The sequence below is a fragment of the Tamandua tetradactyla genome, chromosome 1 (assembly GCF_023851605.1).
Source record: "Tamandua tetradactyla isolate mTamTet1 chromosome 1, mTamTet1.pri, whole genome shotgun sequence".
NCBI lineage: Eukaryota > Metazoa > Chordata > Mammalia > Pilosa > Myrmecophagidae > Tamandua > Tamandua tetradactyla.
In genome coordinates, this window is record NC_135327.1 from 202,902,298 (window position 1) to 202,929,906 (window position 27,609).

The 27,609-nt window shown below is 37.4% G+C and overlaps 1 protein-coding gene across 2 annotated transcripts in view; it reads left to right on the forward strand.

Annotated features, from left to right (window-relative positions):
- The first annotated feature begins 5,824 nt into the window (after positions 1-5,824).
- NOM1 (nucleolar protein with MIF4G domain 1) overlaps positions 5,825-27,609 on the forward strand; it is a 42,146-nt gene continuing 20,361 nt past the window's right edge. For both annotated transcript variants that reach the window (XM_077151348.1, XM_077151360.1), the window contains exons 1-3: positions 5,825-6,859; positions 8,455-8,579; positions 12,127-12,322. In XM_077151348.1, the coding sequence (XP_077007463.1) occupies positions 5,921-6,859; positions 8,455-8,579; positions 12,127-12,322 (1,260 nt within the window). In that variant the 5' untranslated portion in view covers positions 5,825-5,920. The remainder of the gene's footprint in view (positions 6,860-8,454; positions 8,580-12,126; positions 12,323-27,609) is intronic.

The following is a 27,609-nucleotide window of genomic DNA, read 5'->3' on the forward strand; positions in this document are numbered from 1 at the left end:
GTTGAAAGTGAAAGGTTGGGAAAAGATATTTCACGCAAATAACAACCAGAAAAGAGCAGGAGTAGCTATACTAATATCCAACAAATTAGACTTCAAATGTAAAATAGTTAAAAGAGGCAAAGAAGGACACTATCTACTAATAAAAGGAACAATTAAACAAGAAGACATAACAATCATAAATATTTATGCACCGAACCAGAATGCCCCAAAATACATAAAGAATACACTGCAAACACTGAAAAGGGAAATAGACACATATACCATAATAGTTGGAGACTTCAATTCACCACTCTCATCAATGGACAGAACATCTAGACAGAGGATCAATAAAGAAATACAGAATTTGAATATTGCTATAAATGAGCTAGACTTAACAGACATTTATAGGACATTACACCCCACAACAGCAGGATACACCTTTTTCTCAAGTGCTCATGGATCATTCTCAAAGATAGACCATATGCTGGGTCACAAAGCAAGTCTTAACAAATTTTAAAAGATTGAAATCATACACAACACTTTCTCAGATCATAAAGGACTGAAGTTGGAAATCAATAATAGACAGAGTGCCAGAAAATTCACAAATACGTGGAGGCTCAACAACACACTCTTAAACAACGAGTGGGTCAAGGAAGAAATTGCAAGAGAAATTAGTAAATATCTCGAGGCAAATGAAAACGAAAACACAACATATCAAAACCTATGGGACGCAGCAAAGGCAGTGCTAAGAGGGAAATTTATTGCCCTAAATGCCTATATCAGAAAAGAAGAAAAGGCAAAAATTCAGGAATTAACTTTCCACTTGGAAGAACTGGAGAAAGAACAGCAAACTACCCCAAAGCAAGCAAAAGGAAAGAAATAACAAAGATTAGAGCACAAATAAATGAAATTGAAAACAATAGAGAAAATCAATAAGACCAGAAGTTGGTTCTATGAGAAAATCAATAAGATTGATGGGCCCTTAGCAAGATTGAAAAAAAGAAGAAGAGAGAGGATGCAAATAAATAAGATCAGGAATGGAAGAGGAGACATAACCACTGACCTCACAGAAATAAAAGAGGTAATAACAGGATACTATGAACAACTTTACGCTAATAAATACAACAATTTAGATGAAATGGACGGGTTCCTGGAAAGACATGAACAACCAACTTTGACTCAAGAAGAAATAGATGACCTCAACAAACCAATCACAAGTAAAGAAATTGAATCAGTCATTCAAAAGCTTCCTAAAAAGAAAAGTCCAGGACCAGGCGGCTTCACATGTGAATTCTACCAAACATTCCAGAAAGAATTAGTACCAACTCTGCTCAAACTCTTCAAAAAAATTGAAGTGGAGGGAAAGCTACCTAATTCATTCTATGAAGCCAACATCACCCTCATACCAAAACCAGGCAAAGATATTACAAAAAAAGAAAACTAAAGACCAATCTCTCTAATGAATATAGATGCAAAAATCCTCAACAAAATTCTAGCAAATCGAATCCAACAACACATTAAAAGAATTATACATCATGACCAAGTAGGATTCATCCCAGGTATGCAAGGATGGTTCAACATAAGAAAATCAATTAATGTAATACACCATATCAACAAATCAAAGCAGAAAAATCACATGATCATCTCAATTGATGCAGAGAAGGCATTTGACAAGATTCAACATCCTTTCCTGTTGAAAACACTTCAAAAGATAGGAATACAAGGGAACTTCCTTAAAATGATAGAGGGAATATATGAAAAACCCACAGCTAATATCATCCTCAATGGGGAAAAATTGAAAACTTCCCCCCTAAGATCAGGAACAAGACAAGGATTTCCAATATCACCACTATTATTCAACATTGTGTTGGAGGTTCTAGCCAGAGCAATTAGACAAGAAAAAGAAATACAAGGCATCAAAATTGGAAAGGAAGAAGTAAAACTATCACTGTTTGCAGACTATATGATATTATACATCGAAAACCCGGAAAAATCCACAACAAAACTACTAGAGCTAATAAATGAGTACAGCAAAGCAGCAGGTTACAAGATCAACATTCAAAAATCTGTAGCATTTCTATACACTAGCAATAAACAATCTGAGGGGGAAATCAAGAAACGAATCCCATTTACAATTGCAACTAAAAGAATAAAATAAATTTAACTAAAGAGATAAAAAACCTATACAAAGAAAACTACAAAAAACTGTTAAAAGAAATCACAGAAGACCTAAATAGATGGAAGGGCATACCGTGTTCATGGATTGGAAGACTAAATATAGTTAAGAGGTCAATCCTACCTAAATTGATTTACAGATTCAATGCAATACCAATCAAAATCCCAACAACTTATTTTTCAGAAATAGAAAAACCAATAAGCAAATTTATCTGGAAGGGCAGGGTGTCCTGAATTGCTAAAAGTATCTTGAGGAAAAAAAATGAAGCTGGAGGTCTCACACTGCCAGACTTTAAGGCATATTATGAAGCCACAGTGGTCAAAACAGCATGGTATTGGCATAAAGATAGATATATCGACCAATGGAATCGAATAGAGTGCTCAGATATAGACCCTCTCATCTATGGACATTTGATCTTTGATAAGGCAGTCAAGCCAACTCACCTGGGACAGAACAGTCTCTTCAATAAATGGTGCCTAGAGAACTGGAGATCCATATGCAAAAGAATGAAAGAGGACCCGTATCTCACACCCTATACAAAAGTTAACTCAAAATGGATCAAAGATCTAAACATTAGGTCTAAGACCATAAAACAGTTAGAGGAAAATGTAGGGAGATATCTTATGAAACTTACAATTGGAGGTGGTTTTATGGACCTTAAACCTAAAGCAAGAGCACTGAAGAAAGAAATAAATAAATGGGAGCTCCTCAAAATTAAACACTTTTGTGCATCAAAGAACTTCATCAAGAAAGTAGAAAGACAGCCTACACAATGGGAGACAATATTTGGAAACGACATATCAGATAAAGGTCTAGTATCCAGAATTTATAAAGAGATTGTTCAACTCAACAACAAAAAGACAGCCAACCCAATTACAAAATGGGAAAAAGACTTGAACAGACACCTCTCAGAAGAGGAAATACAAATGGCCAAAAGGCACATGAAGAGATGCTCAATGTCCCTGGCCATTAGAGAAATGCAAATCTAAACCACAATGAGATATCATCTCACACCCACCAAAATGGCCATTATCAACAAAACAGAAAATGACAAGTGCTGGAGAGGATGCGGAGAAAGAGGCACACTTATCCACTGTTGGTGGGAATGTCAAATGGTGCAACCACTGTGGAAGGCAGTTTGGCGGTTCCTCAAAAAACTGAATATAGAATTGCCATACGACCCAGCAATACCATTGCTAGGTATCTACTCAAAAGACTTAAGGGCAAAGACACAAACAGACATTTGCACACCAATGTTTATAGCAGCATTATTTACAATTGCAAAGAGATGGAAACAGCCAAAATGTCCATCAACAGACGAGTGGCTAAACAAACTGTGGCGTATACCTACGATGGAACATTATGCAGCTTTAAGACAGACTAAACTTATGAAGCATGTAATAACATGGATGGACCTAGAGAACATTATGCTGAGTGAGTCTAGCCAAAAACTAAAGGACAAATACTGTATGGTCCCACTGACGTGAACCGACATTCGAGAATAAACTTGGAATATGTCATTGCTAACAGAGACCAGCAGGAGTTAGAAACAGGGTAAGATAATGGGTAATTGGAGCTGAAGGGATACAGACTGTGCAACAGGACTAGATACAAAAACTCAAAAATGGACAGCACAATACTACCTAATTGTAATGTAATTATGTTAAAACACTGAATGAAGCTGCATCTGAGCTATAGTTTTTTTTTGTTTGTTTGTGTCCTTTTATTATTATTTTTTCTCTATATTAACATTCTATATCTTTTTCTGTTGTTTTGCTAGTTCTTTTCCTAAATCAATTCAAATGTACTAAGAAATGATGATCATGCATCTATGTGATGATGTTAAGAATTACTGATTGCATATGTAGAATGGAATGACTTCTAAATGTTGTGTTAATTTCTTTTTTCTTTAATTAATTAAAAAAAAAATAGATAGGTCAAGTCTACTTAAAATTTAGGCCTAAGAGTCACCCCCAAGAGAGCTTCTTTTGTTGCTCAGATGTGGCCTCTCTCTCCAGCCAATATGATGAGCAGTCTCACCACCCTCCCCCTCTCTGCGTGGGACATGACTCCCAGGGGTGTGGACCTTCCTGGCAACGTGGGACAAAGATCCTGGAATGGGCTGAGATTCAGCATCAAAGGACTGAGAAAAATCCTAGAATGAGCTGAGAATTAACATCAAGAGACTGAGAGAACCTTCTCGACCAAAAGGGGGAAGAGTAAAATGAGGCAAAGTGTCAATGGCTGAGAGATTCCAAACAGAGTCGAGAGATTATCCTGGAGGTTATTCTTATGCATTGAGTAGCTATCACCTTGTTGTTCAAGATGTAGTGGAGAGGCTGGAGGGAATTGCCTGAAAATGTAGTGTTGTGTTCCAGTAGCCATGTTTCTTGATGATGATTGAACAATGATATAGCTTTCACAATGAGACTCTGTGAATGTGAAAAGCTTATGTCTGATGCTCCTTTTAGCTACTATGTCAACAGAAGTGTAGAACATATGGAATAAAAATAAATAATAGAGGGAACAAATGTTAAAATAAATTCAGTTTGAAATAGTGGTAAATGAAAGTGGGGGTTAAGGGGTATGGTACATATAGTTTTTTTTTTTCTCTATTATCATTTTATTTCTTTTTCTGTTGTCTTTTTATTTCTTTTTCTAAATCGATGCAAATGTACTAAGAAATGATGAATATGCAACTGTGTGATGATATTAAGAATTACTGATTATATATGTAGAATGGAATGATTTCTAAATGTTTTACTTGTTAATTTTTTTAATTAATAAAAGCAGATTTTAAAAAAAAGCCTTCCATTGCCTGCCACCAGGACCAATAGTCCTAGGGTCCACTCCACCCCATTGTTTGGCAGTATCCAGATTCACAGATTTCAGAGGAAGTATGACACCACTGACATCCTGATTTTGGACTTCAAGCCTCGAGAACTATAAGAGACTAAAGTTTTGTTGTTTTCGGCTCCCCAGTTTCTGATACTTTATTATGGCAACCCTAGGAAACTATGACATGGTAGAACCCAGTAATTCCACTTTTCACCTGAAAAACTCACAGAGACACAGATGCTCTTTGAAGCACAGCTTGCTACAAGAAAAACTGGAAAGAAATTAAATTTCTACCAATAGAAGAATGGCTAAATAAATCATGGAACATGATACCATGAAATATTTTGCAACTATAATAAAGAATAAGGTAAATCATTATGTGATACTGTGGAAAGATCTCTAAGGCCTGAGGTTGAGTGAATAAAGCAAGTCGCAGAATAGTTAGCTTAGTATTATATGTCTCATGTAAAACATACATACAAAACATTATTCATTTTTCCCATGGGTATATATGTATGTATGCAAATACAAATACCTGAAAAGATTCACACCATTCCAATTGCTATAGTTACTTCTGGAGCAGATTGTTAAGACGGCTTTTGACCATAATACGAAATGTTTTCATTGTTTGAATAAGAATGTTCCTGCGTATTCCGCAGAAAATTAATTTTTGTGTATAACTGTTTAAGCAGGCATTATTTGCTACTGGCTGTCCCAGGGGGCTCTCCTCGATCTGGGTCCTGCCGTCCTCCAGCCAGTAGGTGGCGCGGTGCACTGCACAGCTCCGCGTCTCGCTCCACCGCGCCCTTCTCTCCACAGCCATCCTAGGCCGGAACACGCAGGTCTATCCGGCTCTGGAAGATGACTGTGCCCACGTGTACGCAGTAGAGCCTGACCCAGGCAGGGGCCGGAGTGCGCTTGGTCTTCATGAAGCGTAAAGGTGGGCGCGGGCCGCACCGCGGTTATGGGAGCGGTGGGAAGGGATCTATGAAGAGGCTAAAACTGGCGGTAGAGGAGTTTGTGCAGACGACTGCTGAGAGTGAAACCCCTGAGGGGGTGACTGGACAGCTCCCGGGGTCCCGAGACGTAGGTCGCGACGGACTAGCGGGCTTCCGCCCGGGCGGGAAAAAAAGCCGCAAAGAGTTGAAAAAGGAGAAGCGTCATCTGAGGAAAGTGCGGCGGATTCAAAGGAGCGGAGGACCTACACGGGTTCCGGGCCCGGGAAGCCGCGGCGGGGCTAAAGAAACGAGAGGCCGCCAGTCGGAAAAGGAAAAGGGGAGCGTTCACCCGACATTAAATCGGGTCCCACCTCCTCCCAACGACTTACAGCCTATCCAAGCTAAGGCTAAGGCTCTCTCCAGTCAAGCTAAGGCGAAGGAGTCCCCGAGGAAGACCAGACCCTCTGCAGCCGCTACCGCTGCTGCTCGGAAGCGGGCACTTCTAGCTGCCAACGAGGAGGAGGATCGAGAGATTCGAAAGCTAGAGCGTTGCCTGGGCTTGAACAAACGAAAAAAGAAGGGCGATGGTAGCTCTGTGCCGCTTAGTTTTGCACGCGATGGGCTAGACTATATTTTAGGAGCCCTGGAATCTGGGAAAAACAGTGGCTTATATGAAAGCAGTAGTGAGGAAGAGGAGGATGCCGGGCAAACACTCCCCGAAAGTGACTTAGAAAGTGACAGCGAGGAGGAAAGTGAAGAGGAGGCCACTACAAAAAGTGAGGAGGAGGAAGAAGAGGAAAAGGAAAAGAAAGCAACAGCAGCAGCATTGAGGAGAGCACATGAGAAAAGTGGAGGGAAAAGAGTCCGTTTTGCAGAAGATGAAGAAAAGAGTGAAAATTCTTTAGAGGATCGGGATTCGACAGATCAGGTATGATTTGAAAAATCTCTGCATCTTTTGGGATTTACTGCAAAATGGCGATGATGGGGCCAGAATGTGGAATAGAGATGACGCAAAATTGATTATATTAATTTTGAGCTAAGTGTTGGATAAATCGGGATTGTTACTCTATTCTGTCTACTTTTGTGTTTTAAGTTTCTATAACAAAAACTTAAGGGAAGAAAAACATTCTAGAAACCTTATTCCGGGAACTAAATTGGCATTTCTGCTGAAGGTGGATCTCCTTCATTCCGTATTTAGTCTCAAAACCTGACTTTTAACTCCATCTTCCTGTCCACGTCCCCTCCTTCCTCCCTCCTAACTTGCCTCTATACCACTCTAGTTGTTTTCCTGTCCACCTGCTACAAGAATGAATCTTTCTAGACCCCAAAGCTAATCTGTAACATTCCCTTGGATAATAACATTTCCTTGGATAAAATCTCACATTTAAGTTGAAGTTCAGGATCTGTGACATGGCAGTCAAGCCTTCATCATTTACCCCTTGCCTATTTAATTAGCTTCATCTCAGTATTTCTTTACATATACCTTGAAATTAGATTTATGGAATTGTGTACATTTCCTTTTCCACATCTTACTGTTTCAGTATTCTGCCTTTAAATATGTTAATTCTGCCTACAAAGCCATCCCCTATTTTTCTCACGGGCTAGTTCCTGTTTACCTGTTAATGTCAGGCATCTCTGGGAATCCTTTTCTAATATAAGTATATGAACTGTTATTTCTACCCCTGGTGCTTGAGTACTTAGCACATTGTGGGCAGTTCCCAAATTTTCTTTTACAGCTTTACTGAGGTAAAATTGATGAACAGTGTAATTTGTGTCCCAAGAGAAATAGTTCCTACATACGTAAGTGTGCTTTCTCCTACTAGGTTTAAACTCCCTCACAGCAAGAATAATACCTTATTGGGTGAGCCACAGTGGCTCAGCAGGCAGAATTCTTGCCTGCCATGCTGAAGACCCAGGTTCGATTCCTGGTGCCTGCCCATGCAAGAAGAAAAAATAATAATAATACCTTATAAATATTTGTTTCCTGAAAGCCTTTTTGGTGCTGAGAGAGTGTTGGTTAGTGATAACGATTTGTAATCCTCCTGTTGATAATCTTGGAAAATATTAAACAGTGGATTGGTGTTGACTACTATGTAAATTTAGATATTAATTTTGAATAAGTTTAAGATTATTTTAGAACATTTTCGCTTCAGAATTGCTGGTAAATTTAAATCCAGTGTTTGGGATTCTGCCTTGCCTGCAGTAAATTTAAGCCTGGGCAAAAGGCTTTCTATGTACCAGAAGTACACAACTATATCCAAATAACTACAGAGGGGAACACAAGATGATCAGATACATTGACATTAACATAGATGATGACATCCTAACAGACCTGTGAGTAGAACATTTATTTGGACTATACTAGGCACTCAGTAAATATCTGATGTTTTAATAAATGGTCAGTAGTAATAACTTCCAGTAGTAGTTCTTGGGAATTTAACATTTAAATGTGTTTATCACAAGGAAGAAAATGAGATTTATTTACTGTAAATTTTTAAAGTTTATTTTTCTCCTCTCAACCAGAGTCTTTGTGAAAGTGATGAAAAATATGTCCCACCTCATGTGAAGCGAGCTGAGGAATCATTGGATACCCAAAAAAAGGAAGAACTAGAAAGGTTAAAGAAACATGTAAAAGGTCTAATTAACAGGTAGTATTGCAAATATGTTATATTGTGTCACTTAAAGGGGTGGTATGTTTTCCAAAAATATGAAATTATCCCAGGAATTAAAATATAAGTGATGGGGTGTGAGGTTGTAAGTTGACTACATCTTTTATGTTCTGTTCTTGATGTAGCCAGACCCAGTACCTTGATGAGGAGCCCAACTTGTGATACTTTGAATCCTTCAAAGTTTGAAAGCAGTTCACATGCTGGCTTTGTTACTCTGAGAAGAAACACATGAGCCCTAAAGAAATAGAGACAGGGATTTTGTGTTAGAGAAGCAGAATTTTAGAAGAAATAGACTATTCCTTCATCCTGCAGAAGTCAGTTCACTGGGCCTCAGTGTCATTGGTACTTAAAGGCAGCAGTCGGGAATGGGGCCTTTCATCTCCATTGTTTGTTACCCATATCTTGTTGTTTGTTTTTTGGTTATCCAGTTTAAGAATAAAACGTTAAGAAGTTGATTGGCAACCCCACAAGTAGGATTTTGTCAGTTATCCCTTCACCATTCGCTGTCTTTTTTTGTTGTTAGACTTTATTTCGAAATAATTTCAAACTTACAGGACAGTAAGAGATAATATGAATCCCATACAGGAAACTCCAACATAACTCCCACCCAAATACCCAAATCCACCAATTTTAACATTTTGCCACCTTTACCATATCATTCTTTTTTTTTTTTCCAGCTCTGTACTGTTTTTGGTTTATTTTACACTTCAAAAATTTTAGCAAAAATTTGCAAATATGTGCAAATACTGTGGTCCATTCATAGTACTGCTTAGTTATCATCTTCCTCTTCCTCTTCTTCCTCAAAGCTATCTTCAAAGCCCTCGCTGTCCTCCTGGTCTTCATCCCCCTCTATTGCTATATCCCACTGTGGGTGATTTTCTGGCAAAGGCTTAGCCTCAGGAACTTCCAACTTCAATGGTTTTATCTGATCCAAACCCATATAGGAGTCTGATCTCAGAAACACTGTATACTGATGATTTCCAGGCTTGCCTGGCGCAGGAAACTTCAGTTCTACCTCTTCTGTATCTTTAAATGTACACACATGGTATGGCATAGATATTAATGTCTCTTCCTTCCTATCTGCAATATAAAGCCACCACCCTTCTTGTTTTTCCTCAGGAAAGTAAAGACTATAAACAGAATGTGTTATCTTTGGTTTGGTTTCCATTAGAGTTCTGTCCTTTAGTTGTATACTTTGCTGTAATTCTTGCCATTCTGCTTCATCATCTCTTTGTTTTTCATCTTGCTCTCTATCAGTGTCTCTCACTACTGTCATCTTTTTCACTTTGAGAATCTCTGTTGGTTTCTTCTTCAGAATCACTGCCTTTGTCAGATACTTCTTCATCTTCTTTTACTGCAACTTCACTCCCAACGACTCCATTTGCCTGCTTTTGTTTCTGTTTTGACTGTGATAATGCCATATCATTCTTTCTTTCTATTTTTCTGAACGTGTGAGAACAAATTGCACACATCACCCTCTTTGAACATTTGATACTTCCTTGTATATTTCCGAAGATCAAGGATATTCACTTATGTAACCCTTAAGTACAGTTATCAAGTTCAAGAAATTTAACATTGATGGAAAACTTATAGTCTATACTCCATTTTTTCCACATGTCCTAATAATGTCCTCTTGGGCATTTTTCTTCTCCCCCAGTATTAGATCCAGTGTGAGATCCTTATGTATTGTATTTAGTTGTCATTGTCTCTTGTTTTTTTTTTTGGCTTGGGCAGGCACCGGGAATTGAACCCGGGTCTCTGGCATGGCAGGCAAGAATTCTGCCTGCTGAGCCACCGTGGCCCTCCCCATTGTCTCTTTTAATGTTTTTTTTTCTTTTTCTTTTTTAATTGCAGAAACATATATACAACTTGAACTTTCCTATCTCACCACTCCCAAGCAGACGATTCAGTGGAATTAACATGCACAGTGTTGCGCTACCCTCACCACTGTCTCTTACCAGAATTTTGCAATTACTCCAGACAGAAACCCTGCAACCCATTCTCCCATTCTCCCTCCTGTGCCCCTATACTCTGTTTTATGTATCTAAATTTGCATATTTTTCTTCATATAAGTGGAATCATAAACTATCTGTCCCTTTGTGTCTTGACTTAGTTCACTCAACATGAGGTCTTCAGGAGTCATCCATATTGTAGCAGGGATAAGGACTTACTTCTCTTTTAGGACTGAATGTATTCATTGTGTGCATATACCATATTGCATTCATCCATTCATCTGCATCAGCTGTTTTTGAAAAGTGTGTTAAAATCGCTTGTTTGCAGGTGGGCAGCGGTGACTCAGTGACAGAATTCTCTCCTGCCAATTCGGAGACCCAGGCTTGATTCCTGAAGCTTGCCCATGCCAAAAACAAACAAACAAACAAACAAATTTGCTTATCTGCCAATGTCCCTTTCACTTCTTTCTCTCATTACTCAGAAGCTACCCTTGTGCCTCTCTTCCAGTCACTTTTTCTCAAAAAGTAACCACCATTCTGACTTCTAATATCATATCTTCATTTTGCCAGATCTTAACTGTGCATTGCCTTTTGTTTAACTTCATATTTTGAAACAACTGTGGACTCAGAGAAAGTTGCAAAAAATATACAGAAGTTCCCATATACCCTTTACCCAGTTCCACACAGAGGTTATTGTGCTAGGTTATACTGCAACTTAAAAAAAAAAAAAACAGGCAATTGTTATTGATTTAACCCACATATTTGAATGTAGTATGTGTATGCTCTACAATTTAATCATGTGTAGATTAATGTAACTGGAATAATGTAACTGCCACCACTATCAAGACAGAACTGTTTCATCACTATAAGGTTCTTATGCCACTCTTTTATAACCATACTCGCTCACCCCCCCATTGTTTTCTTTCTCTGTTTTAACACAATTTTATTGAGATACATTCACACATCATACAATTTGCTTGCTTCTTAATTAAAACCAAGATACTATTTTCACAGTGCATCCTAGAATTGTACCATAATGTGCTGCTTTAATGTTCAGTTCAATATGAACACAGATACCCAAGGAATAAACTTCCATGTACATATGCACTCTTCCCCTCTCTACCCAATAAAGCTAAGCAATCTTCTCTCAGTGTTAGGAACTAAGGATTTTTATTATATCTAATAAACTGAGAAGTAGAAATTTTTTCTGACAACACATACTATCTAAGATGGTTTCTTGTCACTGTTTGGGCACATTGGATCAGGATGCACAATGAAATATCCCCATTAAAGTTTCTGTAGACTTAAAGAGAATCCTGTATACAGTTCATTGTGGCCACATTTCAGCTGTAAAGAAACCTTGTAGCAATCCCCAGTAATTACATTATTTCACAAATATCATATGTAGTTATGTTCTATGTATGCTAGGTTATTGGGCCAAGATAAGAATTTCTCATGGCTGAAAACTATACATATAATAAGGTATATTGATACATTATTTTAATTGGACTGAAAATGATCCTTAATTTTTTGTTATTTGTTTTGTTACTTTTTTGTTTTTTGTTTCTCTACAGGTTGAGTGAACCAAATATGGCCTCAATAAGTGGACAACTGGAAGAATTGTACATGGCTAACAGTAGGAAGGATATGAATGACACTTTAACAAGTGTTCTTATGAGTGCTTGTGTTACTGACACGGTTATGCCCAGCAGGCTGATGATGGAACATGTTCTGTTAGTTAGCATTCTTCACCATACAGTAGGAATTGAGGTATGATTTGTGTCTTTTCTCACTATTTTCTCATCTGCTGTTCTCTCTATTCTGTTCATAGTGATTGTTTAATGTTATTGAGAAATAAGTGATGTTTATCTTATTGGAAAATATGATAAATATGAAGTTGGGTGATATATTTGTTGTTTTCTTTTTTAGTTCATTTTTCTTCCTCATAAATAATGCCTTTTTTATACCATATGGTTCTTTTTCTTAAATGCAATTTTATTGAAACATATATTTATGTACCATATAATCACCCAAATTGCACAATCTGTGGTTCACAGTATTATCATATAGCTATCTATTTGTCATCACAGTAGATTTTTGAACATTTTCATTACTCTAAAAGAAAATAAGAATAAGAATAAAAATGAAAAAGAACACCCAAAACATCCCGTACCCACTATTATATATTTATTTATTGTCTTTTTTAATTTATTTTTGTCTTTTTTGTCTTCATACTCATCTGTCCATACACTGGATAAAGGAAGTGTTAGTCACAAGGTTTTCACAGTCACATAGTCACATTTAAAAGCTCTATAGTTATTCAGTCAGCTTCAAGAATCAAGGCTATTGGATTATAATTTAGCTATTCCAAATATTTCCCTCTAGCTAATCCAGTACACCAAAAACTGAAAAGGTATATCTGTATACTGCAGAAGAATAACCTCCAGAATGATCTCTCAACTCCATTTGAAAGGTCTCAGCCAATGAAACTTTATTTTGTTTCATTTTCCCCCCTTCTGGTCAAGAAGACTTTCTCACTCCTAGGTTGCCAAGGACCAGGCTCATCCCTCCAAGTCATGTCCCACATTGCCAGGGAGATTTGCACCCCTGGGAGTCATGACCGGCATAGGGGGGAAGGCAGTGAGCTCACATGCAGAGTTGGCTTTGAGAAACTACATCTGAACAATAAAAAGGTTCTCTGGGGGTAACTCTTAGGCATAATCATGGCTTAGCTTCTTCTTTGCAGGAATACGTTTCATAATGGCAAGCCCCAAGATTGAGGGCCTGGCCCATCAAATTGACAATCCCCAGTGACTGCGAGAATATTAGGTCTTCCCCAGGTAGAGAAGTTTATTTCCACATTTTCCCGTCCCTCAAGGGGTTTTTTGCAAATACTTTTTAATCTTCTGCCCAGATTACTTTGGGATGTATCAAGGCATCACACTAACTTGGACAAACCAAGATCTCATTCCCTATATCAAGGTTCCATGTAATTAAGGTGTTCAAATAAGCTGACTACACAAGTTAGATTACATAGTGTATTACCAAAAATATAAGTTTTGCACCAATTAAACATCTCTTCCTTTGGTCTCACACAGAAGTTGAAGTTTTAAAATACAATCAGCATCCTTTATCTTTTAGTCTGATTTACCTTAGCCCTACCCTGATCGGCTTTATTCATTACTCTAGTTGAAGTCTGATCACTTTTTCAGTGTTTCTAGCAGTTGCTATATGGGATAATGCTGACTTTCATAGCTGCAGAACTCTAGTTGAGCCTCAGGTATCACAAATACCTGAAGTTCCAGGGAACAACCAGCTTATACACAAATTATGTAGCATCTTTATCTGGTTTTGGTATTAGATTGGTGTTAGCTTTGTAAAATAAGTTAGGTACCAGCATCTCAGAATTTAGAAATAACAGTTACAGCTCTGGAAAAGTGACTGATATAAGAGTTTAAAATCTAGGAACCTTTATAATAGGCCTTCACCAGATAACCTTTGTTGTCCAATTCAAGTCTCAGAGTTTACATATTAGTTAGTCAATATTAATGAGGTGAAATAATATTTGCTTTTTCATTTCTGACTTATTTCATTCAACATACTTTCCTCCAGATGCATTTACCTAGTTGCATGCCTTACAACTTCATTCCTTTTAGCCACTCAGTAGACCATTGTATGTATACATCACAGTTCCCTCTTCCATTCCTCAGTCCATGTACCCTTAGGCCACCTCTATCCATTACAAATCACAATCACAACCCCCATAAACACTGGTGTGCAAATGTTCATTCCTGTCCCCACTCTCAGTTCCTCCAAGTGTATTTAAGATCATAGGGCAACCCCACCCCTAGCCTCCTGCGGATCCACCATACTGCCATCCAGAGGAGCTGTACCACTCTTCTTCCCTAACAAGAGGGAATAGGTACATCTCTCTCTCCACGTTTTCTCCTGCACTTGAATCTCTCTGTTCATTTTTTAAATGGTTTATTTATATCATACAATCCAACCTAAGTAAAAAATTGATGGTTCCTGGTATAATCACATAGCCATGGCTTCACCACCACAATCTATATGAACATATTTCCATTTCTTTTGTAAAGAATCCTGTACCCCTCCCCCATGTCCCTTGCATATTGACATTTAGCTTTGACTTATTGCCTTTGTTACATTCAATGGAAGCATGTTACAATCTTACTGTTAACTATAGACCCTAATCTGGGTTGATTGTATTCCCCCCATCTCGTTTCAACACCTTGCAATGTTGACATTCATTTATTCTCCCTCATATAAAAACATTCTTTTATTTGTACATTTAATTACCATCATTGTCCACTCTAGGCACTGCTAAATTATACCTTCCCAGTCCTTATCCTCTGTCTTTTCTGTTCATGTCATATAGGCCTCCAGCCCACCTCCCTCAGACGTACCCACACTCAGTTCATTCAGTGTACTTAGAATATTATGCTATTATCAGATAGTATTGTGCTGTCTATTTCTGACTCTTTACAATCAGTCCTGTTGAACAGGACTCTTTCTGTCACCTGATAAGCTACATTCTTAACTTTAATCCTCAAAGTTCACTCATTAATGTTAGGTCATATTAGTGAAACCATGCAGTATTTTTCCTTTTGTTTTTGGCTAATTTCACTCAGCATGAAATCTGAAGGGTCATCCACACTATTGCATGCTTCATGACTTTATTCTGTCTTACAGCTGTGTAATAGTCCATCATTATGTGTGCCACAGTTTGTTTATCCACTTGTCTGTTGATAGGCATTTGAACTGTTTCTATCTCTTGACAGTTGTGAATAATACTATCATAAATATCAGTGTGCAAATGTCTGTTTGTGTCCTTGTCTTCAGTTCCTTTGAATATATATCTAGAGTAAGATTACTGGATCATATCTATGCTTGGCTTCCTGAGGAACCACCAAACTGCCTTTCAGAGTGGTTGCAACAGTCTACATTCCCACCAGTAGTGAATAAGAGTGTCTCTCCACATCCTCTCCAGCACTTGTAGTTTTCTGGTTTCTTTTTACCATTGCTCGTGCTTTGGGCATAAGGTCTAGGAAACCACCTCCTATCACAAAATCCTTAAGATATTTCCCTATATTTTCTTCTAAAATTTTTGTGTTCTTAGCTCTAAGGTTTAGGTCTTTGACCCAATTTGAGTTAATTTGTATAAGGTGAGAGATAGAGGTCCTCCTTCGTTCTTTCAATATGGTTAGCCAGTTCTCCAAGCACCATTTATTGAGGCTGCTCTGTCCCTGTTGAGTTGGCTTAAATGCCTTATCAAAGATCAATTTCCAGGTGCATGGCTAGTTCAGTGGTAGACTTCTTATTTGCCATGCAGGAGACTAGGCTTCGATTCCTGGCCCATGTACTCAAGAAAAAAGATCAATTTTCAGTAGATGAGAGGATCAAATTCTGAATGCTTAATTCAATTCCATTGGCCAGCATATCTATCTTTATGCCAGTACCATGCAACTTTAACTTTGTAATAGTTATATTTTAGCTTTGTAATAAGTTTTAAAGTCAGGTAGTCTGAGTCATCCCACTTCATTCTTCTTTCTGAGGATATATATTTTTATTTCACCCCAGTCTCCCAAGGGGGCTTTGCAAGTACTTTTTTAATTCTCTGCCCAAATTACTTGTGATTTATCGAGGCATTACATTAACCTATACAAACCAACAATATCTCCTGCCCTATTCAAGATTCCGTGTAATTATGGTGTTCAGCTAAACTGGCCATACAAGTTAAATTAGATTTTGTGCTACCCAAAATAAAAATTTTGCATCAAATAAACATCTCTCCCTTTGATCCTGCACAGAGGTTGAAATTTGAAAATATGGGCCATATCATCCTTTACCCAGTATTCTGATTTACTGTAGTCCTATCCAGATCGGCTGCATCATATCTCTAGACAAAGTCTGATCGCTTTTTCACTTTTTTAACAGTTGCTATATGGGGTAATGCTGACTTTCTTAGCTTCAGTACTTTACCTCTGACTCTCAGTTGTCACATAAATACCCAAAGTTTCAGAGAACCACCCGGTTATATACAAATAGCTCAGTATCTCAGAATTTAGAAGTATTAGTTACAACTCCTAAATATATATGACTGCTGTAAGAATTTACAATCTAGGAACCTTTATAATAGGCCCCAACCTGATAACCCATGCTCTCAACTTCAGTTTTCTGAGTTTGTGTATTATAGTTAACCTACGTTGAGTGAGGCATATTTGTCTTTTTGTTTCTGACACTAATTATAGACTTTCATAACTGGAATACAACTTGGGAGTTTTGTAGTTCCAGCCCCTCCATTTTATCACATTATTGGAAAAACTAAGGCTCAGCAAAGTTAGGGACAGGACTGGGTCTAGAGTTCATGTCTCCTTACTAGTTTGTTTTTTTTTTTTAAGAGAGTTGTAGGTTTACAGAAAATACAGAGTCCCCCCGTACAGCATCACCACCACCCATTAGCACTTCACATTAGTGCAGTACCTTTGTTACAGTTGATGAAAGAATATTATAATTGTACTATTATCTGTAATCCATGTTTTGTACTAGGGTTCACTGTATTGTACAGAGCAATGGTTAGTTTGTTGTTGTTTTTTTTTGGGGTGCATGGTCTGGAAATCGAACCCAGGTCTCCCCCATGAAAGGCGAGCATTCTAACCACTAAACTACCCGTGCACCTGGTCAGTTTGTTTTTTAAAATATTTTTAATTCTAGTTATAATATACAACCTAAAATGTTGCCTTTTAATAACTTTCAAATATATAATTCAATGGTATTAATTGCATTCACAATGTTGTGCTGCCATCACCACCATCCATTACCAAATTGGTTTGTACCAATTACAGTCTGTACCAATTAAGTATTAACTCCCCATTCCTTACCCCTACTCCAGTTCCTAGTAACCTGTATTCTAGTTTCTGACTTTATGAGTTTGTTTATTTTTTATTTCATTATCAGTGAAATCAGGTAATGTTCTTTTGTGCCTGGCTTATGTCACTCAGCATAATGTCAGGGTTCATCCATGTTTTCATGCATAGCAGAACTTGATTCTTTTTTTTAATTTTTATTAATTTTATTAATAAAACCAATCAACATACAATATGAACATTCTGTTTTTTATCACATAGGTGTATATTCATCATCATGATCATTTTTTAGAACATTTGCATCAGTTCTGAACAAGAAATAAAAAGAAAACAAAAAAATTCATACATAGCGTACTCCTTACCCCTCCCTTTCATTGATCACTAGCATTTCAATTTACTAAATTTATTTTAACATTTGTTTCCCCTATTGTTTATTTTTAATCCATATGTTTTATTCATCTGTCCATAATATAGATAAAAGAAGCGTCAGGCACAAGGTTTTCACAATCACACAGTCACATTGCAAAAGCTATAACTTACAGTCATCTTCAAGAAACATGGCTACTGAAACACAGCTCGACGTTTTCAGGCAGTTCCCACTAGCCTGTCTGTTACGCCTTAACTAAAAAGGTGATCTCTATTTAATGTGTAAGAATAACCTCCAAGAAAGCCTCTCAACTCTGGAATCTCTCAGCCATTGACGCTTTATTTTGTCTCATTTCTGTCTTCCCCCTTTTGGTCAAGAAGGTTTCCTCAATCCCTTGATGCTGAGTCCCAGCTCATTCTAGAATTTCTGTTCCGTGTTGCCAGGAAGGTCCACACCCCTGGGAGTCATGTCCCACGTAGAGAGGGGAAGGGCAGTGAGTTTGCTTGTTGTGTTGGCTGAGAGAGAGAGGCCACATCTGAGCAACAAAAGAGGTTCTCTTGGGGGTGACTCTTAGGCCTGATTTTAAGTAGGCTTAGTCTGTCCTTTGCAGGGTTAAGTTTCATATGAACAAACCCCAATATTGGGGGCTCATCCTCTTGCTTTGGTTGTCCCCACTGCTTGTCTCATGAAATTTTTAGCAGTTCAGGGCACCTTGCCCTTCCAAATAAATTTGGTATTTGGTTTTTCTATTTCTGCAAAGTAAGTTGTTGGGATTTTAGTTGGTATTGCAGTAAATCTATAAATTGATTTGGGTGAAATTGTTGTCTTAACTATACTTAGTCTTCCAATCCATGAGAACAGTATGCCATTTATTTAGGTCTTTTAACAGTTTGTTATGACTTTCTGTGTACAGATTTGTGGCCTTGGTGAAATTTATTTCTAAATATTTTATTCTTTTGGTTACTATTGTAAATGGAATTTTTTTCTTGACTTCCTCCTCAGATTGCTCACTACTAGTATATAAAAACGCTGCTGATATTGGGGTGTTGATCTTGTACCCCGCCAGTTTGCTAAACTCATTTATTAGCTCTAGTTGTTTTACTGTAGATTTTTTAGGATTTTTGACATATAGTGTCATGTCATCTGCAAACAATGAGAGTTTTACTTCTTCCTTTCCAATTTGGAGGCCTTTCATTTCTTTTTCTTGCCTAATTGCTCTAGCTAGAACTTCGAGAAAAAAATAGAAGCTTTTTTTTTTGCATGGACAGGCATGGGGAATCGAACCTGAATCTCCGGCGTAGCAGGCAAGATTTCTGCCATTGAGCCACCATCACACCACCTCTAGCTAGAGCTTTGAGCACAATGTTGAATAATGGTGGTGACGGTGGGCATGCTTGTCTTGTTCCTGATCTTAGTGGAAAGCTTTTAGTCTTTCCCCATTGAGTGTTAGGTTAGCTATGGGTTTTTTACTTGTTTCTTTTATCATGTGGAAGAAATTCCTTTCTCTTTCCACCCTTTGAAGTGTTTTCATCAAGAAAGGTTGTTGAATTTTGCCAAATGCCTTTTCTGCATCAATCGAGATGATCGTGTGGGTTTTTTGTGCTTCAATTTGTTGATGTGTAATACATTAATTGATTTTCTTGTGTTTCACTAGCCTTGCATATCTGACATAAATCCCACTTGGTTGTGCTTTATCATTCCTTTGATATACTGCTGGATTCAATTTGTGAGTATTTTTTAAGGATTTTTGCTCTATTTTCATTAAACAGGTTGGTCTGCAATTTTCTTTTCTTGTCAGTATCTTTGTGTGGCTTTGGTATTAGGGTGATGTTGGCTTCATAGAATACGCTAGGTAGCTTCCCCCCTTCTTCAGTATTTTCAAAGAGTTTGAGCAGAATTGGTACTAATTCTTAATGCTTAGTAGAATTCATGTGTGAAATCATCTTGTCCTGGACTTTTCTGTTTTGGGAGCATTTTGATGACTGAGTCAGGGTTTTTACTTGTGATTGGTTTGTTGAAGTTGTCTGTTTCTTTCCAAGCCAATATTGGTTGTTCATGCTTTTCTAGGAAGTTGTCCAATTTCATCTATGTTGTCTAGTTTGTTTAGCATACAGTTGCTCATAGTATCTTCTCATCATCTCCTTATTTCTGTGGAGTCACTTGTTATGTTCCCTCTACCATTTCTGGTTTTATTTATTTGTATCCTCTTTTTTTTTTTTTTTTTTTTTTTTTTTTTTTTTGTCAATCTAGCTAAGGGTCCATCAGTTTTATTCATTTTCTCAAAGAAAACTTCTGTTTTTTTTTTTAATTCATTTTCTCAATTTCATTTATTTCTGCCCTAATCTTTGTTATTTCTTTCCTTCTGTTTGCTTTGGGATTAGTTTGCTGTTCTTTCTCTAGTTCCTTCAGGTGAATAGTTAATTCCTTGATTTTTGTTCTTTCTTCTTTTTTGATACAAGCATTTAGGGCAGTGAATTTCACTCAGAACCGCCTTTGCTGCATCCTATAAGTTTTGATGTCTTGTGTTTTCATTTTCATTTGTGTCAAGATATTTACTGATTTCTCTTGTAATTTCTTACTTGACCCACTGGTTGTTTAAGAGTATATTGTTTACCTTCCTTGTATTTGTGAATTTTTTGGCCTTCTGCCTATTACTGAATTTCAGCTTCATTCCATTATGATTTGAGAAAATGTTTTGTATAATTTCAATCTTTTAAAATTTATTGAAACTTATTTGTGACCCAACCTGTGATCTGTCCTTGAGCATGATCTATGAGCACTTGAAAAAAATATGTATCCTGCTGTGTTGTTATGTAATGTTCTATAAATATGGTAAGTCTAGTTCATTGCTCATACTTGTCAATATCAGTGTTTTCTTATTAATCATCTGTGTTGCTGTTCTATCCATTGATGAGAGAGGTATATAGTATTATTGTAGAGGTGTCTACTTCTCCCTTCAGTGTTGTCAGTATCCCTCATGTATTGTGGGGCACTCTGGCTCAGTGCATAGATATTTATGATTATTAGGTCTTTTTTAATAATTGTCTTTTTATTAATTATAGTGTCCTTCTATGTCTTTTTTAATTGTTTTACATTTGAAGTCTAATTTATCTGATTAGAAAAGCTGCTCCCACTCTTTTTTGGATGTTGTTTGCATGAAATATCTTTTTCTAGCCTTTCGCTTTCAACCTTATTTATGTCCTTGGATCTAAAGTGAGTTTCTTATAGACAGCATATAGATGGGTCCTATTTGTAAATTCATTCTGCCAGTCTGTGCCTTTTTATTGGAGCATTTAATCTATTAACATTTAATGTTATTAATGTTAAGGAGTACGTCTACCATTTTATCTTTTGGATTGTATATGTCATATCTTATTTTTTCTCTCTCTTTTTACCTTCCTTATAGTATTCATTTCTACACTCTTTTCCAGACCTCTCTCTCCTGTCTTTTTCTGTCTGCCTGTAGTGCTTCCTTTAGTATTTCTTGTAGAGAGGGTAGGTCTCTTGTTCATTTACTTTCTCAGTGTCTGCTTATCTGAAAATATTTTAAATTCTCATTTTTGAAGGACTGTTTTGCCAGATACAGAGTTCTTGATTCCAGTTTTTCTCTTTCAGTATCTTAAATGTGTCATACCACTGCTTTTTTGCCTCAATAGTTTGAGCTGAGAAATCTGCCTAAAGACTTATTGAGCTTCCCTTGTATATGAGGATCACTTAACTCCTGTTGCTTTCAGAAATCTCTCTTTGTCTAATTAGTCTCTTAAAGTAGGTTTGGATTTATTCTGTTGGAGTACACTTCACTTCTTGGAAAGTGTAGTTTTATGTCTTTCATAAGAGATGGGAAATTTTCAGTGATTATTTCCTCCATTATTCTTTCTGCCCCTTTTCCCTCCTCTTCTCTGGGACACCCATAACAAATATATTCATGCACTTCATGTTATCATTCATTTCCCTGAGACTCTGCCCATATTTTTCCATTCTTTTCCCTGTCTCTTGTATGTAGTATTTCAGATGTCATATCCTTTTCTTCACTAATCCTTTCTTCTGCCTCTTCAAATCTGCTATTTTAAGTCTCCATTGTTTTTTTCATCTCTTCGCTTGTGCCTTTCATGCCCATAAATCCTGCAATTTGTTTTTTTCAAACTTTCGAGTTCTTCATGTTCGCCCAGTGTCTTCTTTATATCCTTCATCTCTTTTGCCGTATCTTCCCTCAGCTTGATTTGATTTTTGATGTGATATTGTTGCATGTCTGTTCAAACATCCTTAATTAGTTATTTCAACTCCTTTATCTTGTTTGAAGTGTTAGTTTGTTCTTTTGACCGAACTATATCTTTGTATTTCCTAGTATGACTCTTAATTTTTGCTAGTGTCTCAGCATCTGATTTCCTTGATTAGTTTATTCTGGAGGTCATTTTCACTCTTTTACCTGGTGTTTTCTTGTTGTTTGTCTTTTTTTCTCTAGCTTTTCTTTGGTGTTCAGTTCAACTTATTCTTGACTTCTAGCATAGCTTCTGTTTAACTGATCAGAATTTTTCACCTCTTGTTTTTCTGGTTCTTGCCCTGTCTATATGGAGCCTATTTTTTGAGAACCATCTCCCCAGATATGATCTCCCCAGTCAAGTTTTCCCCAAACAGACAGGCCCAGGTCTCATGAAGAGGTGTATCCAGTATAAAGTTTCCCTGAGGGTGAGACCCAGCAGGTTGTCTGACTTTTCTATGACGCCTCTTGACTCTTTGCTTTTCCTGTCCTGCCTTTTAGGTGATGCTTGTCAGCCTGCAGCTCCCCATAAAGTGATATAAAGTGGCATAAAGTGATGTGGTGCCTTCAGTTTTCAACAGACACTGTCCCTTCCAGGCATAAGTTTGAAACAGATGCTAAGGTAGAAGGCAGGTTTAAGTTGTGTCTATTTTCCAGCCACTGGGGCCTGAATTTCCTGAAAGAAGGTCTCTACTTGAGCTGGGCCCTGCCCCCTTGGGAAAGATATACCCTTCGGGGAATTATCTCCTCCACTTGCCTCCTTACTTTGTCCTTCAGCCCTTTCCTTGGTCAGGCTGCAAATGAAAACGCCTGAGGCTTTCTCTAATGAACTACTTAGAATAGTTTAAAAGAAGAAGAAAGAGAAAGGAATCCCTGTTCAAAGTCGGTCTCCAGCCCCCAAAGTTCGCCAGGCAACAGCAGGAGTCGGAACCAGGCTCTGCATGCCGCCCTCTACCCCCGCCCCCCCAGCTCTCTGAGTTTCACCATCTCCACAGTCCTCTACCTTTATTCTTTTTTATTTTATTTCATGTTATTATTTGTCATCCCCACCTCATCTCTGCTAAGATTAAACCCACAATTGGAGCTTGACTAAGCTACCTTCCCTTGCTCCCATTAGAGACTACTTAAAGATAGTTACTTCGTCAGACATATGTTCCACCAGCTGAGGCATAAGAATACCTGCAGTTCTAATTAATGGGCTACTAGGGAGTTAAGAAAAATAAATAAATCCATTTCAAAGCCAGATCCTGGCCCTCCCTACCCTCCCAGGTTTGCCAGTCAAGAGCTGGAGTTGGTACCAGGCTCTGTATGCCCCGTTTTTCTTGGGGCCCAGCCCTTTTCCAGTATTTTGAGCTTGTCTAACTCAAAAAGCCTCTGTTCTGGTGTTTTTCTGTTAGCCCCACTCCTTCACTGCCAGGGTGAAGCCTTCAGATTCCTTTCATGCTTGCTCCTGGTTTATCTATGCTCAGAGCTTGTATTCAGCAGTCTGAATTTGTTAATTCAGTTGGAGCTTGGCTGGGCTATCTTCCTTACTCCTAGTGGAGAGGGCTTCTTTTTCCTTTGGTGAACCAACTCCAATATAGCCTGCCATGTCAGTGGGGAAGGGGTACCAGCCTCCATGACTTAAGAGTCTTACAGTTCTGCATAGGATCTCTACCATTCCACCTTTTCCAGACTGGTGTACCATGTGTGTCCAGCCACTGAAGTCCCCTAAACAGTTGTTCCAAACAATTCCTGCTATTTACTGGCTGCCCCCAAGGACTATATATCTCACTGTGCCACCATCTTGCCTCGCCCTATACCATATAATTATAAAAGGTGAAGTTCTTTCTCACTGCTGTGAGAGAATACATATTCTGTGTCCCCACTGGAAGGGGTTCCTGCTGCTGTTTCTCTGCCTGTCCTGTGCTGTGAGACCAAGTGAGGAGGAGGGGAGAGGACCACCCATTCTAGAACAGAAATTTCCTAACTGATATTCTTCTATTTCTTCAATTCAGGATTTGTAGGATCCTTCTCCAGTCCATATCCTCCTCCAGATTTCTGAAGAATTTCAAATTGTTCTTTTTTTTTTTAATGCTAAATCCCTGAGGAGAAATTTTTATTAGCTGTTTACATTGCCATGTTGATGGTGTCACTCCTCCCTATACCATAAAATTCTAAAAAACATTCAGTCAATTCTTGATTTAGGTCAGCTTTGCTCTTTTGTTCTGTCTACGCTAATGTCTCTTTAAATATTTAGTTTCTTCTGGACCTGACCTCTTGAACTTGCCTTTATTTTCTATATACTACCTATTTTAGCATTAGCTTATTTCAGATGTTCAGAATGTACATGAGCTATATAATTTTGCTGCTCAGGTATTTAATTGTATTGGATGGAAGATTATCTTTTAACAAGGAATGAAGACCACTAACATATAAGAAAATTGGGCATTAAAGAGATTTTGGAAAAACATATAATATAGTCTTAGAGTCACCTGGGTTCACTTCCAGATATGTTATATATCCTTCCTGTGCCTGTTTCTTCGTCTGTAAAGTGGGGCTAAAGTATCTACCTTGGGAAAATTTTGTCAGGATTAAATTGGGCAACATATGTAAAGCATCTAGCATGCCTGATACCTAATAGGTGCAAAATAAACATTTGCTCCCTCCCCTACCCCTATTTCCCTTTTGTTCTTTGTTCTGGCTCAGTGACCCTCTAAAGGTTTAAAGTTAGGGAATGCTCCATGGTAATGACTCTGGTTCCATAGATACCCACCTTTTACAGGCCCATCCTCTTCTAATAGCATAATACAGTAAAATTATTACTTCCCCAATCAATATTCCAATTCCCACAATGAGCTGATTTCAAGTATATTAAGGGAAATCGATTTGACTAAAGCTATACAGATATTAAAGTAAGTGATTGAATGGATCATTAAATGATCAAGGCTTAATTTTCCTAGCTGGTATTTATGGTCAAAAGAATTTGTCAACCAGTTTGAATCTTTAAAAGGTACAGTATCTTTTAATGGTGAGTTTCTTTGTATTTTTTGCCTTCTGATAGCCCTACTCCCAAGAATAGGCCAAGGTAGCGGAGTATGCCCAAGATCTCATTCCCTGGTATAAGTTTATGTATTTTTATGTCTTTATTACATTTGATCTTCACAATGTTCCGGTGAGATAAGTAGGACAGATATTTATTTAACCCCACTATGCAAAGCTATTAAAGAGTTATGTGATACTGCCAAGATCACAAGACTGGTTAAATGTAGACCAGAACTTCTTTCTTAGCTCCTAAGCAAGCATTCTTTCTACTACGATGCTATTGAAATTCATTTCATTTTTTAATTATTTGCTCTCAATCATAGTCTTATTTGGAGTCTTACAGAGTAGAACTGTCAGCAACTTCCTCTAAAATGAGCAATTTGCCATATTATTAAAGGTTTTGAAGTAGTGTGGTGTGGTAGGTAAAAGTGCTGCTACTCTGTTTAAAACACAGCTCTACCACTTACTAAATGTGACCTTGTTTGATCTCTATGTGCCTCAGTTTTTTCAACTGTAGAGTTGCTAAGTTTAATGAGTTACCACATATAATAAACTTAGAAAAGAGCCTGGCTCATAGTAAATGCTCTTTAAATGGTTTGCTGTTAACATTTGTAATATGATAGGAGATTTTCATGTTGAAATTCTGCTGTTCTTTTCACATTTTCCTAGTTGGCTTTTCCTACCACTGTAAGGAAAAAAAAATGTGGAAATTTTTTGAAAAATTTTTTGGAGACTTTAGGACTACTAAGCATTGGGAAGCTACAGACAGAAAGAGAGTGGTACTGCCCCTGATCTTCTGAGCAGTAGGATTCTCCTCTCAACTACATAGATAATCTCTATGCTGAAGAATCTGTACCAACAATTTTAGGAATCATTGTTCTGAAATATATTTTTTATTTCTAAGAGCTGTACTCATTTCACATATAAATGTTGTACGTCCATTTGCTTTTCCGTTACAGAGTATAATGAAATCATTGACCACTGTTCTTAGTACCTTTTGATTGCCATAATTCAGTGTCATTATATGGCTTTTTAGTACATTCTCTAGGCCCTCCTAAATCATACTGTTATACTTTGACCAGGCTTAATCAAAATGATTTTAGTGTAGACAGTATTTCAATCAGAATAGTGAAAGCCATAGACCCTGATCACTCATAGCATATCAAGAATTTACTTGGTTTGAAAACATGGGTTTATTGGTCCTACTTCTCATTTATACCTTTGCTAATAGCATGAAGGACAACTGAAATTACTTGTCCAAGGGGAAGTCATTATAGTACTTTAGCTAATGACATCCACTAAAACTTCTGCCAAAGTATTATGAACCTCTCAGGATGCTGGTTCCCATTAAACTTCTTTCAATTTTATAATGAGAAAAACATCCTCACAGAAACTCATGGGAGAAAAAATTGTTAAAGACCATGGTATCAGATGCTGCATTGCATCTATACGTCATTTAAAAATCAGAAGTCAGATATATGTGGATTTTTGTTAACATTTCCATATCAGAATTAATGCATATGCTTAAATAACTTTTAGATATACAGCAACACAAATCTTTTTCATATTTTTAAATGTATTATACTTTATTTTAAAGACATTAAATGGAATTTTTAACTCATAAATTTTTTATAATTCTGTTCATATGATTGAAAACATACCTGAGTGTATTTTATGCCTGAATTTTTCTTGATGTCTGCATTTTTTTTTTTACTTGAACATAGTAGGAGAGTGTGTTCTTCAGTTTCATCTTTAGTGAAAATACTTCAATTGGGAATTTACAAGTCACATTTATTTGATTGTCTTAGTCTTTAAAAAACAAAAAATGTAGCCAGTCTATCAGATAACCTTCATGCAATCATTATTCTCTCCTGCCAATTTATTACTTTTCTCTGACTTCTAGCATTTATTTTTTACAATCCAATAGTAATATGTATATATTTTCCTATTATACTCTTGCTTTCCTGGTTGATCTCCTCTTCACCCATGACTTTAACTACAGCTTACTCATCTGTGACCAGTCCTCCCTGGATGTCCACATGTCATGATTACTAAGTCTTAAGCTGACTATCCGCCGCCTGCTAACATGCACTTCCTCCATTTCCTGTTCCAGTTAGAAGCACTGTCATGTACCCTGTTACCCAGAATAAACACCTGGAAATAGTAGACATAAAGTTTCACATTCAGTGAATCACCATCCCCTACCAATTTTGTCACTAAATCACTCTCATATCCATTCCTTTCTTTCCAGATCCAGCAAAACTACCATACTTCAGGTAATCATTTCCTGTCTAGACTGTTGGTGTTACTCCACAACACCAGTGTATCTGTGCTTCCATTCTTTTCTTCCTTCCAGTCCCACTACTTGAGCTGAGATTTGAAAAGACAACATGATGTAATGGTAATAAGATGATAGCCACCATTTCTACCTTCAAGTTTCGTTATCCCAGTTTTACAGAGAGTAAAAAGTTTGAATGAGGTTCATTAACTTAGGCAAGACCAAATGGGTAAACCAGGATTC